The sequence below is a fragment of the Ruditapes philippinarum genome, unplaced genomic scaffold, assembly GCF_026571515.1.
Source record: "Ruditapes philippinarum isolate M1 unplaced genomic scaffold, ASM2657151v2 ctg9011_1_1_1_1, whole genome shotgun sequence".
NCBI classification, from domain to species: domain Eukaryota; kingdom Metazoa; phylum Mollusca; class Bivalvia; order Venerida; family Veneridae; genus Ruditapes; species Ruditapes philippinarum.
Window position 1 is genome coordinate 21677 of NW_026867249.1, and position 12635 is coordinate 34311.

Here is a 12635-nt window from a genome sequence, read left to right on the forward strand (position 1 = left end):
CTGAAATTTCACAAACAAGCAGTATAGATTTTGTAATTTACTAACACAAGTATAATTAGATTATATAGCTTGACTAACACATAGTATGTTTACTAACACTTCTCTAGAAAGCCAATGACTGAAATAGAAAGGATAATGATAAATGATAGAATTGTTTTCCCATTTAGAACCAGCTAAATAAATGATTAAGAATAACTTTTTGTAGTATTCCTGTTTTTGGTCGACTACTTGAAACCGTTAATGAAAGCCCATTCAAATTTCAAGACATATAGATTCTGCTTATGTCATCTGAAATTAACCAATGGTAAGAAAATAACATAAATATATATAGAGAAAGCTTGTTTTATGGGAAATTTGATCATTCTATGAAAAAGGACAAGAAGAGTGCTCAAAGCAGTCTTCCATTCAGACATTCTATTCTTAGTCATAAAGGACAACTTTTAAAAGGATTTTCGTAATGGTATTAATCAATATAAGTATTACTTCCTACACAGTTTTAAGGTAAAGGAAATTATTCACATTTACATATCCTTTCTATAAGATGTCATTGCAGTAATATTCTAATGAACACTGATGTACGAGGTATATATGACTTTGTTTTGTTCTACTAGAATACTCCTTTTCCTCACTTCCTATTTTGGAAAGTAACAAGACGAGTAGTATAGAACATCAGCCTGTAAAAATAACCATTAGAAAAGGTAAACATGTACTTTATGTTTGTAGTGAATCGTTCAGTTGTTTCAGTTGGTTTACTTTTGTATGTATACTTGTTTTTAAGGGATACGTCGATTTCAAGTTTAACCTTTTTGAAGAATATTGGGCGTGTCCTATTTACCCTTTGCATCAGTAACAGTTCAGGTTTTTTTGTGCAATTTTATATAGTATGTTACTGTATACTCTTGAATTGTCATCACACATGTGTTTCAGATCATAAGCATAGGTTACTATCCAAGGACCATATCTCTATAATGGATTTTCATTGAATTATACCCAACATTGTCTCTATGCCTGCAACCGTTTTTAGTTTGGCCATGTTGGATCCCTTTTTACTGTTTGATTAGAAGCTTTATGGAGTTTACAAAATCTTACAGTGCCCTTGTTTTATTGCTGAGCATATTATGCTGTTGTCAACTTTTGTCAGTATCACTTATTCCGTAACCTGCATGTTTTCCTTACACGAAACATAACCTGCTACCATATTTTGAATTGTCTATCATCAATTTTGGGGATAAATAATAAGAAAATTGAATGTAAGTCAGTTAATAATCAGTAATTTTTTAACTGTAGCTTAGTAACATAACAATGCTTGTCTAGTTTCCTCTTTTGCAAAATCTAAATGTTTAGATATTATAGAAAAAGTGAATAATGTTTTTTTATAAGCATAATAATGTAGTCACCTGTTTTCTTGAATTTACTTTTAATTTTGTAGTTTTCTTGAATCTATTTATATTTTTTTTGTTTTATCTAATTTGAATTTTCTACTATTGTTTATTGAAATTTGAAACTTTTTGTTTCAGTTCCTGCCACACCTGAGTCTCACCCTAAATTGTCAGCTCCAAAACCCAAATCAATTACCCATAATGCATCTGGTGGATCTTTGGTAAGTTTTCTTTGTGCACATAAGTATTATTATTAGTATTCAATTAAGTATTCAATAAAAGAAATGTTGTGAATTAAAAAAGTATTATGTCTGGGTAAGTTTCCTATTGTTTAGAAGTTTTTCTTTTCGATACATTTTCAACAATGTTGCTGTAGAATTAGATTCTTCAGTCTTGCTAAAAAGCTTACGTAGACGCTGTTGTCATATAAGTAATACACACTTTTTAGCAGACAAAAGTTGTTTAGGCAATTATAATTAACACATATAAGTTATACACATTTTGTAGTGAACACAAGTAGTTTACGCAATACATATAAGTAAGAAAGGCTTTAAAGCCAACACAAGTATTATAGGCAATACATGGAAGTTATACGCATATTTAAAGGAATATAGTTGCTATAAAAAATGCATGTCTTCATCGTCTGATGCCCATGTTATCTGATAAATGTCAATGGTTTGGTGTGGCCGACGATGGCATGTTGTTATAAGCAATACATATGTACATGTGTAATAGGTTAAATAAGTAGTACACATCTTTTAAGCACCTATTATGTGTCTTGCATCATCTAGTCAACATGAGTTATAAACAATGATTTAGATATTTTAGTTAAATTACATAACAAAGTCATTATGATATGCAACATGGTGTCAATTACTATAATTGCACATTGTAAAAAATGTTATCATTACATTGTCTGTACTTAACTGAATGGTATTGACGTAGTTGTAATGTTTTCGTATATATTTTAGTATTTAAAAGCTTACTACGGAACTGTTCATTTCTCTTATATATATGTGGCAATAATCCTATACAAGGTGTTAAATGAAATATTTTCTGTGAAATACTAAATGTTATCAGTAGGTGAATATATTGAATTTCCTGGGAAAACGTTAAAGTTCTGAAATGAAACCTTAGTAGTTGATTTTACATTAAATAGACATATCTGGTTATATATTGATTACATTTCAGGCGAAATAGTTAGATAGTTGTTTGTGGTGGTTCCGTGTCCGTGATTCACCAATGTGTCCTCATCTGTTTTTGTTCAATGCTCTGGTTGGTCCCTTGCTAATGGTCATGTCTGTCTGGTTTTGTTGGTTGATGTGTATCCTGGACATCATCAAACAGCATTGCAATTTGTACATTCAAACATTTAAAATTGAGTTTACTGTCCAGTACAATTGCCTACCATATGATTGTGTATGTTACATGTGTATGACCGTTGTTTTTGTCAGATTACATATTTGAACATTGATAATGTGGTATTTCAGGAATTAATGTATGTTATAACTTTTTTGAACTTTCGGTATTGAATATATCATCAAGTATTCAAGAATTGTTTATTCTATATTTGCAGGATGAGCAAGCTTTAAGCCCACCCCATCCTGCTGAAATACAAAGAAGACACAGTTTAGCCCCGCCCCAGACTTCATCACCACCAGTTATAAGTTTAACATCTGAAGATACTGTAGACAAGAAGAGGAGATCAAGTGCACAAAGTCTCGGCCCTTTCTCATTTTCAGTAAGTTTGTTTGGTGATTCTCGACGGAGTTCGTTGTTTTCTAGCGATACCCGCCGATCCTCCGAAAGAATACGCAGACCAAGCACACACAGTGTAGGCATATTGCCTATAGCCTCATTTGGAGAAGGAACGGAGAAGCCTCGTAAACCGAGTACACACAGTTTAGGAATTCTGCCTCTTGGGTGGGGCGAGGAGTATGATGGAAGCCCAAGCAGACGGCCCAGTGTGGCGAGTCTTGGTCCTTATTGGATACATGTAAGATTAGACCATAGCCACAACCTACGTTATAAACTCACCTGTTTTTGTCTTGCATTTTATGTATTGATAAGTCATTCCATATCTTGTCCAATCCTAGTCTTGAATCTGCTTCAGAATCTCTTGTGCTTTTTCTGGCTTCTATATTTACTCCCCTTTTCCCTTTTTTTGCAACATCTTAGTGATCTGTATGCAAATTTATATTCACAGCTTGTAAATGGTGTTAGGGTAAGTAAGCTGCTAAGCAACATGTTCATGTATCAACTCTTATATAAACATACCTAGTAAATATCTTCATTTACAATGTGAACAACATACACATTTACATGTATTAGTAGCATATGTCCTATTTTATTTCTTGCATAATCACATTAATCTGTAATGATACAGGGGCTTGACCTTTATATAGAAATATCTGCTTCGGGCTATCATGCATTGTATATGATCTACAGGATAAAAGATTAATCCCGTTGATTTATTCTTAAATTTTTATAAAATTTAGGTTTCATCATAGAATAGATATTTCTTTTGTCCACTTTGGATCATACTCTTTCTTTATTTTTCATGCATCTTCTCCTGTAATAATAGAAATTGTATGAAGTTTAACACATAAAGACAGCATGGTATAATTATATCCTTCTTAGAATTATACCGGGCTTATAATGTCTGGGAAATGGTCTATGTTTTATTCTTCCTCCTTTGTAAATCTCGGTATGAGTTTTCAACGCCTGGTTTTTAATCATAAACTTATTTATGCAGAGGATTGATTCTTCAAAGAAGAAAACTTATCAACGAGCAGATATGAAACTATATATTTAAATGATAAAATATGTTTTGCTTTCTGCTCCTGCTTTTGCTTAACTGCGGAAATTTGGCCTATTCTCTATTGACCTCGTTAATCCTTGTCAAGCATTATTGCCATTTGAAGGTTGATATGCCAGGATTAGAATCTTCCATTTTTCTTCAAGTTCTTTTGAAATTAACCTTAATTTTGCAAGAAATTATTGACAGATTTTATATTGATATTTTTAATTTGAATCATTTAACTTACGGGTAAAGTATTACTATTATTGTCTTTACACAAATTTTTATATTATATATTGTAATGCACTCTTTTTAAAATATAAATTTTTAAATTTTCACAATTTTGATACATGGATGTTTAACCCATATGTTATCACTTTTCCATAATATAAAAGCCGGAGGTTTCCATTCTGATTCTTTGCTGCATGAGGAGGCCTGAAGTCATTATTAACTCTTATTTAATAACATAAAATATCAAATACGTAAGTCTTGTTCAACTAGGTTTTTTATGTCTAATTTTTCTATATACACATAATGATTGATTTGTTTCCAGACAGTGATAGCATGGGTCATTTACAGTTGGTAATATCCTGTCTCTTAAATGTTTCCTCAACATAAGTTATTTTGGTCCCTCTTATTTCGTTTCTCTACATTCTAAAGTAAAAAATGAAAATAAAATTTCGCTTATATATAATCAAGTATTGATGTTGGTTTACTTTGATAAAGTCTTCGGTATAACAGCTTTAACCAGTTGCTTTGATGCCATACTTACGATGCATAACATTAACAAGAAGTAAAATCCTTATTCAAATTTTAGGTAAACATTGATAATGGCAAAAACAGAAGCCATGATTTGGCTTTCTATCACATAGAAAATGAGATCGAATCGTTTTTGTAGACATGAAAATTATGTCAATATAATTTTTATTTTTTACAAGTACTGGGAGCTGTGAATTAAAAACAGAATGGAAACCTCTAAAAAAATGAATGGTCCCATGTAATCTCTTCGTAATTTGATAAGTAATATCACTGACTGCAAGTCCATCTGTTTGACATCTTGTAATTACAATTTATGTTTGTGTGTTTGATCTGTATAACAATTACCATTATTATTCTCGTGTTCAATGCCGTAATACAGTCAAACGTGCACTAAAGACCACTTTTATGATAAAGAAAATCATTATGTTTGAAACGAACTCCACTGAGGTCTTAAAAAGAAGGGAGTCCCTAAACAACGCCCTAAATGGCAAAATTGAAAATGTTATAGGCTCGGTTTGATTGAGCCTGTCCATTGACAGTAGTGGTAAATACATGCTACCGTCCACGCCCCTTAACACCGGCTTAAACAGAATTCAAATTTGAAATGGTTAAATTTTGAATTTAGAAACATCTGCATATATGTTTATACGATGGTAATTATGGAATCTTCAATGTTACAAGTTCCTGTTATTCAATGACAACCTTAGTATGATCTCAAAATGAAATATGGCATATGCCCTACATGAGATAAATGGGCGAAACTAAATATTACTATTTAATTTTCAAAGGGGATCAGAAGTTGTGAAGCATGTCACAGGGAAGCCGTCAAATCACAAATTTAAAAGGCATGCAACTACCCTAAATTTTGGAACTACCTACGAACGAAAGAACCAAAAAACACTACCACAACTGCAATTTAGGACTGAACGACCATACAACATATATTATAAGGACATGAAAAGATCAACTGGGGCTCAACTTAAAACAGAAAAATATGACAAATATAATAAGACATATACAGAGAACATTTTAACGTTTTTCGTGTTAGGGTAATTTTGCACGATTTATTCTGTAAAAAAATGTATGGGCGAATGATCTGAAATTGCGCTCAAAGGTTACTGGTCCGAACCGACATTAAATGAAACATAAATATCGAAAAACGTTTCACGTCAGACCTCAGTGGAGTCCCTTTTCATTTTGTTGCAATGTAATTTTATTAGCTATGAACGTATATGTTAAGTTCTTTTTATTTTCTTTGTATTGATGCAAATAGTATTTATGCAAATATCTCTCCAACATATGAAAATGTTTGTTTGGAGGGTAGTGCTGTTTTAGACTTTCTAATTTGGTATAAATTGGAAACAAACAATAATATGCACAAACAAGAATATGTAAAATATCTACATCCTTAATTTTCAAAAAGGTGGTCTTTACGCACATATTAGACTGTTAAAAACATTTACAATTACATTAACGTAAATTTAAAATCAAGATAAAATTGCAGCATAAAATAAATTTACAATGAAATAAAAGAATTTTATAACTTGGAACTTCAAATTTACACATCGTTTTATCTCCCTTATGGGATTTTAAATGCATTTGCGCCACTTTGTTACATTTCCTGCGTAATTGGTGCTTTAAAAGTAATATGCATCATTTTAATGATCCCTTGGAATTTACCTAATGCAAATCTGACATTTTTCGACATTAACATGTTGCTGCGTCAATAATCGGTTTTACAGATTATTAGTTTGTGAGGATTGGGATTAGTAAAACAGATGGACTTCAGTGTTATATGTAACGTAAATCCTTTTGTTGAAGTAGACTTTGTGTATAAATTGTCTGGCATTTTAAATCTGTATAGATAACATTTTATATAATACATTAAATGGTTATTTGATGTTTAAAGCCTACGTGAGCATTGAAAAGCTCTTGGTGGGGTGATAGAAAAATAAGAAGTCGTTTGTTGTTTGTTATCATTAACTATTTTATGTATTTTTGTGCACAGTATTTGTTTTTATAAATCATCGTTTCTTATTCACACTTTATTCTTTCAAGATAATTTAGCAAATTAATTTAGCAAATTTCTTGAAATAATTTTTCACATGATAAATATGGCAGCTGGTGAAATGCTGATGATTTTATAATGAAATTAAACTTAGTGTTTTTATACAGATAGAATCATTTTTGTGATCAAGTTTGTTTGCAGGCAACCATCAAAACCACTTTTGAGCTTATTTTAATCAATGTTAATGCATTGAAATAATGTTTATTTGTTTATAAGCTTGAAACAGTCAGCAGCATATTATGAACTCTTCAATTTTCAGAACCTATCATTTCTTTTACGGTTTTATGGATTTATTTTTCAACAAATTTGAGGGATGTTGCATTTTTCCATTATCTCTCATGAAAAGACTCAATCAAACCGAGTCTGCAATGTTCATGTTATTTTGCGGTTTTCTTTGCTTCAGAGGGATCATCTCTTTTCGAAAATTTTGTTTGTTTTATATAACTCCTCGTAAATTCTGCATTTTACCAAGTTTTCGTTAGTGAGTTTAAATTATGTAATGCAGGGTCGTTGGTTCTACCCTCGGGCGAAGCAAAATATTTCCGTGACAATTCCGGACATTAAGTCTAATGGTCATTTGTCTCTGACTGGTGATTCAGAAATCAAGTTGAATTTATAGACGGTCTCTTCCAGAAATACTTGTAATGACGGGTAAGTAGTCAGTTTAGAAGGACTGACTGTCGAGATATGAATCAGTGTAGTAACATACCAGATATACAAGCAAGCAAACTAGCTTTATATACAATTTCACAGTTTATGGACGGTACGAAAAATGAAGATTTGGACACGTGAAATAAGGTTTTGAATAGTATTTATGTAGACGATTTGGATGGCTATTTCTGAAGTTTTCCTAGCTTATAGAAATGCTCCTTTTTAAAAACAGCCTTGTAGGTCCTGTTTTTCCTACAAACAGAGGTTTCATTTAATGCTTGCCTTCTGCTAATTTAACACATTTTAAATGATCTTTTTGATTTTTCAGGATGACATGTTTTTTATTTTATTGTTACAAAATAGTTAAAACAACAGTATTCTAACCCTTATTTACGTATTCTAGTATGTCTTCTTCATAGTATATATAACTCTTTTTTATAACCTTTTGAAATGTTTCTCGTGAAAGTGCTATTTAATTTCAATTATTTGTCCTTTCTCTTTAGTCATTAAGAAATTTGTCTCTGTGCAATTTCTCATTACTTATTTCTGATCATTTAGAAATACACTTTAATTTGTCTCTCTAAGAACTGTCCAACTTTATATTTTAGTATCTCTATATATAGCAATATACTAGTAAGCCGCCGAAGCTATTTTCTAAGTTTGAAAATTGCTTTTGCAATTGGTCTTTGTAAAGCTTATTTCCAAGCCCTGCTTATTTGTTTCTCTAATTGAGGGCTTTTAGAGCCTTCCTGCTTCGCTATAAAATCTGCAAGTTTGATACTCCGAAATAAGAAATGATTTTGTATTTGTCTATCGTGCATTAGGTTCTTGAATGTTTATTTCTGACCTATCTCTAAACTAAGAACATAAACATAACGTATTTCTAATTCAAATAAAAGTAAATAAAGGGTATAAAAACTAAAATAAGAAGCTGTAACTATTATATAGCATCGAGAAAAGGAATGTGTTGCAGACTTGTTATGAATGACCTTGTTCATTGATGATGATACTGGTATGCCTCTAGCACAAGATAACCTTATGTATAATATTATACATTTTGATATATCTTTAAATAACATGAAGTTTATCTTATCATTTATTATAAAACAGTTTTTATCATTATTGTAACCTGCAATTATTAATTCAAGCATTCAATGCTAATTTTCTATGTTTACCTGTAAGTATTGCACACGCAAAGTACAGGAGCAAAGAAACCAATCTATGCATTTATTAAATGGTTAAAAAAATGATGATACTAGACTTCTCACTCTGTCAGATTCCTTCACTCTTTAAAGGATCGGTACCCTGCTGTAGGGAGCATTATTCCATCTTTCTAACTAGATATTTATCAATATTTACAAGCTGCTAGGGACCATTACAAACATGTTGGACCACAGTTAAGAGTGAATAATAAATTGTGTTTAGATTAAGAAGTATGCATTAATATGTATTGAAGAGTGAACAAAACTATTTTAATCTGCAGTAAATATTAAGAAGATGTATATTTTCAAAATATCCACATGACAAAATATGCATTCTGTTATGCAATAAACTAAATCCACAAAGTGCAACAGGCCTTTAAATTCTTTAGGGTATAGCGAACATATTCATTGAAGTTTGCCAACACTTACTTAAGTCTTCATTTTATCGTCTATTTTAATGCTTTTAATGGAATGTCTCTTATAAACGTGTCAGGTGTATAGTCCTTGGCGAAGAGACTATTTTACATCTTTAATCTACGAGTTCCATCATTAAGTTTAACACCATTGCTTAGTCTTTATTGTTGTCATGGATTTATTTATTTTCACGTTAATGGTCTGTATATAAACGGCTTATTTCCTATAAGCATACGAGGGTTTGTTTACTTCCCTGTAAGTTAACCTTTATCTTTCTTGGAACAGGTTATTAACTTGTAATTGAAATGCGGGCACTTTGTCATTCAGCTTATTCTCTAGATTGTCATACATTATCGGGAAACGTTTTTGTTTTTTATTGCGTTGGATTTTTTTTCAAACAAAAGAACACATTTAAAACCCGTTGGTTGCCTGTCTTTATAAATGCTAGAAACTGTTTTCAAACTGTTCAAAATCATTATCATAATTATCTTTAAATATAGTTCATTTTATTATAATGTATGTTCATGTAAACTAACAGTGATTTTGATGTAGGGAGTGCACTGAAAAGAAAAGATTGAAGATTTGGTTTGATTCAACATTTTTATGTTCTAGCTTCACAATATTGTATTTAACAGAACACACATTTTTGTACTGGCTGTCATTTTCAATCACGTTTGAAAAACTTAAAATTCTATTTCTGCTGTACCTCAATGGCCTTTGCTACATGTACTTATTTACTGAAATTGTATTTCTTCCAATTCCTTATACATGTATGTATATATATTTAGAACCTCTTCAAAACTATAATGGTAGTTGATAAGTACACGTGTACCTTTCCTTTTATATAGTTGTTTAACATTTTTAGAACCCTTTTCTTATGACCAAATCATCCAATAACTAACACTAACCCTTCCAATATTTGATTTGTCCATTTAGTATGAAACAAAAACGTTGTTTGTAGTCGTTATACCAATATACATTACGGCATCTGTACTGTGACCATCAAAACGTTCATTAAATGCATGTGATTTTCTTTACATTTTTGACAAATTAGGACTCAGAGAGTCGGAGGGGAAGCAGAGGGAGTGTGTTTGGATCTCTAGGACTCTCAGATGGGCCTGCACCTCAAAGAAGAGCAAGTTTTCAGGCATTAGGAGAAAGTATGGTAAGACTTCTGATACAAAAATACAAACTTTGTACAATCTGTAAACTATCTTGTGATAGATAACAATACTTTTTCAACGGTGGTGAAAATGTCAATATTGAATAAAAACATTGAATATATGTTTTCCCTGTAGCCGAAATACTGCATATGCTTTTCGGATCGCTTACTTTATTAAAATAAATAGAAATAATTGACGTCAAAATATTATGAGAGAAAGGGACTTCTTATTCCGTTTTGCTGTAAACATAATCTCTTGTACAACACATACTTGTTATGTGCATGCTCTTTTATAGTCAAAGGGAAATCAATCTAGTAGAAGTTTAGTATTGCAATTAATACGTAGTTATTGCCTTGCGGGGGGCCTTCGGTACATTTCGTAGGCTCATTAATTTCACTTAGATTTTGTTGGCTGATAACTCTTTTTAATGATTCTCTTTGTCATATATGGCTTGACAGACAAATATAACATGTTTGTCCCCGAAACATATGTTTACAAGACTTGATGGTCGGAGTATATATGATTAGTTGTAATCTATAAGATTTGATTTCCTTCTACTTGCAGATGCAGCTTTTCTCTGGTAAATGACAGGCGGTGTAGCTGTCAACTTGTTGCATAACCATTTATAATGCGAGAATGTAGAGTGAATGTTTACCCCGAATCATTCCGTGTGCTGCCTACCCCCATTAAGAGATGACAAGACTTTCACCTTTTCATGCTTTACTTTTATGTACATAGTTAAAAGAAATATTACCTAATAATACAATGATTACAAACGTTTGACTGTTGGTCGATAAGTTTCAGTAAAATACTAAAAATATTAATAGACATTCTTGAGTACATTTACTCTTTTTATTGTTAAATTCTGAGATATGGCCTATTGAACTAGATAATTCGTGCATTCACTAGCTTTAGTAGCACCTCTTGTTACTTTGTTAAATACATTATGAATTTTATTTCAGTTTTAATACAAAAATTGTAAAAGCGTTGAATCTGTACTGTATGTCAATAGAGAATACATGTAATGCTTTTTGACATAGTATTTATAAATTAATGTATTGTAAACCTTTTCAAAGTTTGGATTAAAAGATTGTAACAAATATATCGGAAAGGTGTATTGGTCTGCGTTCAAATAACTTTGGGCGACAAATACAAATGCCAGGAGTTGAGTCAGACTGTTAGAATAAATTAAGAAGTTTTATATTGAACTCTCTTTTATTAGCTCGACTTTTTTTTTTGAAAAAAAAAGTAGAGGTATTGTTATAGTCAGGTCGGCGTTGCCGATGCCGTTGCCGTCTCCGTTGCCGTTGCCGTTGCCGTCCGAAAACTTGTACCTGGATCATAACTTTTTTATTTCTTGGTGTATTGTCTTCATACTTGGCCACAACAACCCTTGGGACAAGACCTTTCAGTAGACCACACTAACCTTGACCTTCATCCATAAATGACCTTGACCTTCAAGGTTAAAAGTCCAATTTTTGCTTGTTCATGCTGTTATTGGCTGTTACTTTGTTATTTTTGAATGGATTGTCTTCAAACTTGAACATAATAATCTTCAAGGATATCCCTTAAAAATAACCAGTCAGACCTTGACATTCACTCATCAATGACCTTGACTTTGAAGGTCAAATTATTGAAATTTTCATTTTTTGGCTATTATTGGCTGTAACTTTGTTATTTTTGAATGGATTGTCTTCAAACTTGACCATAATAATCTTCAAAGATAACTGTTAAATATATACCGAAAGACTTTGACTTTCACTCATTAATGACATTGCCTTTGAAGGTCAAATTATTGAAATTTTCATTGTTTTGGCAGTAACTGACTGTAACTTTGCTATTTTTGAAGGGATAAACTTCATATTATAACAGTACCTTCTTAAGGACCAGACCTTGTTGTTTATCAAACCCAAATTTGCTTGGGCTCTTTAATGACCTTGACCTTGAAGGTTATATTACTGAATTTTCTCAGATTGTGCATTTATCGGTGTGTGTGTATGTATAGTATATGTATTATATATAAATATATATATATAAATGTGTGTGTGTATATATATACATATAAATATATATATATATATGCATGTATATATATATATATATATATATATATATATATATATATATATATATATATGCATTTATCGGTGTGTGTGTATGTATAGTATATGTATTTTATATAAATATATATTTATAAAT

At 31.3% G+C, this 12635-nt stretch overlaps 1 protein-coding gene across 1 annotated transcript; it reads left to right on the top strand.

Annotated features, from left to right (window-relative positions):
• Positions 1 to 598: 598 nt before the first annotated feature.
• Positions 599 to 11643, top strand: LOC132735416 (uncharacterized; the record flags this gene model as incomplete). The annotated part of the gene is made up of 5 exons (XM_060722359.1): positions 599 to 698; positions 1518 to 1600; positions 2956 to 3375; positions 10328 to 10438; positions 11001 to 11643. Coding segments are annotated over 5 exons (738 nt in total), but the record flags the coding sequence as incomplete, so codon positions are not given.
• Positions 11644 to 12635: the final 992 nt, after the last annotated feature.